The sequence below is a fragment of the Oryzias melastigma genome, linkage group LG11 (genome assembly GCF_002922805.2).
Source record: "Oryzias melastigma strain HK-1 linkage group LG11, ASM292280v2, whole genome shotgun sequence".
Taxonomy (NCBI): domain Eukaryota; kingdom Metazoa; phylum Chordata; class Actinopteri; order Beloniformes; family Adrianichthyidae; genus Oryzias; species Oryzias melastigma.
Window position 1 is genome coordinate 399,649 of NC_050522.1, and position 3,529 is coordinate 403,177.

Genomic DNA, 3,529 nt, shown 5'->3' on the forward strand with positions numbered 1-3,529 from the left:
AAAACTTTATATAAAAAAACTAAATTATCCAAAACAGCTAGCATGTAGCTGAAATATAAGCTAAACTTGAAAAAAAAGCCTATAAACAACCCAGTAAATACCAAAATAGTCCAAAAAGCTAGCAGAATGCAAACTTTTAAAACTTTAACTTTTTAACATAATGATGAATAATTAAAACGCAGGAATTTTGTTGTTTAAGTTGAATAAATCAACTTAAACCTTAAATAACTTTCAATATTTTACTCTCCATAAAAATATTTGGGTCAAAATTGTACAAGATAACATCGGGCCATTAATAACAATAAAATAAAATGATCTGGAGGGCCGGATAGAATTACCCGGAAGGCCGGATCCGGCCCCCGGGCCTCGACTTTGACACATGTGGTTTAGATCAATATTCAAAAGCTTAATGTCGGTCTACAGGATAGAAGAGGATCACAAACACATCCAGATGTCACTCACGTTTAAGGAAGCGGTTACGAACCCATTTGTTCTGTTTGCGGGCGTAGCGCTTCGTTGCAACTTTCAAAGCTTCGATACCTGCAGCAAACAGGGTTGAAGAGATGAAGGAGGTGAGAATCCAACAAGAAATCATCTGAATATCCTGAAGCCTGAAAGTAGAAGCAGGATTTCCTCTGACCTCTCTCTCGCAGAGCCTCTTTCTCCTGGGGGGTGCTGCCTTCAGGCGCAGTCAGGAACTCGTGGAACTCCTTAAAACCAATCGACTGGAAAATCCCGTGTTGGTAGTCTTGACTGAGAAGAAACATGATCCCGGGAATTAAGAGGAAGTTTCCATCTCACATGTGACTACAGCAGACAGGTGTGACCAGCGTCACCTTTTCCTCCAAGCCCCATTCCACTTCCGTTCATTTTCTTAACCAGCTCATGGAGCTGGAGCAACAACGCCGGCCCCCGTGAGGCAGAGCTCGCTAGCTACGCCGCCCCCGGCCAGGCAAAGAGCAGCAGCCGCACTGGGGAGGTAGTCTGTTCAAGCCTCATAAAATTTGTCATACTTTTCTTATTTTCATCGAGATAATAATAAAAAAGGTTCCCTAACTTTATTCTTTTGATGTTTTCACCCTTGGGTTGATGTGGGACAACAAGCCTTCAAACTGGATCAGGGAGAAACAAAAAGACGGCAGGAGTGAAGCTCACCATACGGAGAGAATCTCTGAATGATCACATGAATCCAAACATGGAGACGAGATTACCAATGTTTCTGTGGAGCTCTTCAAAAAATTAACCTGAACTCTCAACATCTTCCATGACTTCTACGCATTATAAATGAGATCTACACAGACACTGCTCCATGAGCCAATAGCTGGTAGCTGGTAGCTCCTCCCACACGCAGCCAGGGCGTCAGGCTTATGAACACCTTTGTGGACAGCCGTTGAGCGGGGAATGTACGAAGGAGAGGGGCTGATTGGTGTGAATGCAGTTAAAAGTTTTTTAGGCTGTTTTGGAGTTTAGCTAATATTTCAGCATCACACTAGCTGTTTTGGCTAACTTAGGCTTTTTTCAGTTTTTTAGGATATTTTGAAGTTTAGATATTTTTTCAGTCACATGCTATAGCTGTTTTGGTTAACCTAAGTTTTTCTTTTTGCCTTTTAGGCTAATTGGCATTTAGTTGATATTTTAGATGCCTATCAACTTCAGCATCTTCAGCTGTCAGCACTGGCATCTTCAGCGGCCAAATTCAGCTTACAGCATTCACACTAGTATTATCACAGGTAATGCTATATATCTAGTTCATAATTATGTTAAAAAGTTACGGTTTTAAAGTTTTAAAAATTAAGTTTTAGAGTGTTCAGTAAATGTTTATCCTGTTTGTCCCGTGACCTAAGGTGTGTTTTTGATTTAAGCCCCAGTGAGATTGAGTTTGACACTCCTGGTTTAGAGTTATGCTTACATTCATGTTCTGAATCAATCTTTGATTTTCATGACTTTGTGAAAAAGGAAAATATCTGTAAAAGAGAGCGAAGCTCAAAAAACAGCAGAGAAGATCATCTGCCTCAAGAAAGATCTTTGCAGGAAAAGGCTGAGCTTACAGCAGAAGTTTGAAGGAATTAAAATGAAATGTGTGTTAAAAAGCACAAAGTAACGTACATTTTTAAAATCCTTTGCTCTAAAGGGTTTTCTTAAAAAAAAACAATACCTATTTTAATCTATTGGGTCAGAAAAAAAACAACCTCTTATTCTTAAAAGGATGTGCGAAACAAAAAAATCTTCTGGATTTGTGGAGACAGAAATTGGAGAATAGCGACAGAGAACAGGAAATATGGAGTCAATGGACGGAGGGAAGAAAGGACGAGGGGGAGGGAGAGATCTGACCTTGATGACTGCCCACAGCAGCCAGCCGGGGACGGAGACATGAGGGTAACCAAGGAGAAGCCAGACGGAGGAGGGGAGGGGGGTAAAAGAGTGGACGATCAGATTGCTGAGAGGGCAATAGAGTCAGGGATGGAAGGAGAGAGGAGGAGGAGACGGACGAACGAGGAGAGGCAGCAGCTTCCAGCAGAGCATCACTGCAGCCGCGCTGCACATCTGCAGACAGACGCCATCACGGTCGCCGTCACAGACGCCACATCAGCAGAACGGACTCTGCAGGCAGATCAGTCTGAGTGTTGCTGTTATTTTTAGATCACTGACAGATTCGAACTTCAAAATAAGAGAACATTTAAACATTATTATTATTGGCTACTGGAACCAGAATGGATCAGGGGAGTCCCACAGATGAATCAGATCAAAGGATCTCCAGGGCTCTCGGCGGTTGCTGTCCATGGTGCTGACACAATGGGATTTTAGCCCAGTGCTCTGAATGTGTGAAGAACAAATTCACAGAGGCGTTGGTTTATCTGATCTTTGCGTGGTTTGTTCGTACGTCTTCCGTGGTTTTGACGGTGTTCATGCGTGATACATCTGTGAACATTTCACTGATGTATCACGCATAAGGACTCTAGGGCTGCCACGATTATTCGACTAATCGACGACTATTCGACTATTAAAATAGTCGACAACTATTTTGGTCGTCGAAGCGTCGTTTTTTGTTTGTTTTTTCCTTGTTTTGATCTTAAAACTACGGTTCGCGCCTTCTATTGCGAGGGTCTTCCATTCTCTTTGTCACACATGCGCAGTGGTGCTAATCCGGTCAGCAGTGGCGTCACAGGAAGTTCTCGGTAGGCTCATAACAACACGCTAGCTCGAAAATGTGGGAGTCCCAGAAGTGAAGGAGCTCACCTAAAAGTCCAGAGCTAAGTTTACAAGTGTAGCATTACATTATCTGCATTAAGCTACAATTAAATGTAACTTAAAGTCACAAAAACAACAACAAACAGCAAAACAACCACAACATTAAAGAAGTAACACAGATTTATGGGTTCTCCCCCAAACTGAACATATGAAGTATCGGTCTGTGCATGTGCAGTGGATGTATGTAGTGAAAGAATGAAAGTACTGTTGTACATTCTAACATCCCCTGCTTTTCTCCCTTTTTTAAAAAATATAATTTTCTCCCTTTTTATTTATTTTC

General features: G+C 41.8%; 1 protein-coding gene across 1 annotated transcript in view; it reads right to left on the reverse strand.

The window, feature by feature from the left end:
• trit1 (tRNA isopentenyltransferase 1) overlaps positions 1–3,529 on the reverse strand; it is a 54,740-nt gene that overhangs the window by 18,756 nt on the left and 32,455 nt on the right. The window contains exons 7-8 of the mRNA XM_024263747.2: positions 641–753; positions 463–540 (exon numbers count right to left, since the gene is read on the reverse strand). Of these exons, the coding sequence (XP_024119515.1) occupies positions 463–540; positions 641–753 (191 nt within the window). The remainder of the gene's footprint in view (positions 1–462; positions 541–640; positions 754–3,529) is intronic.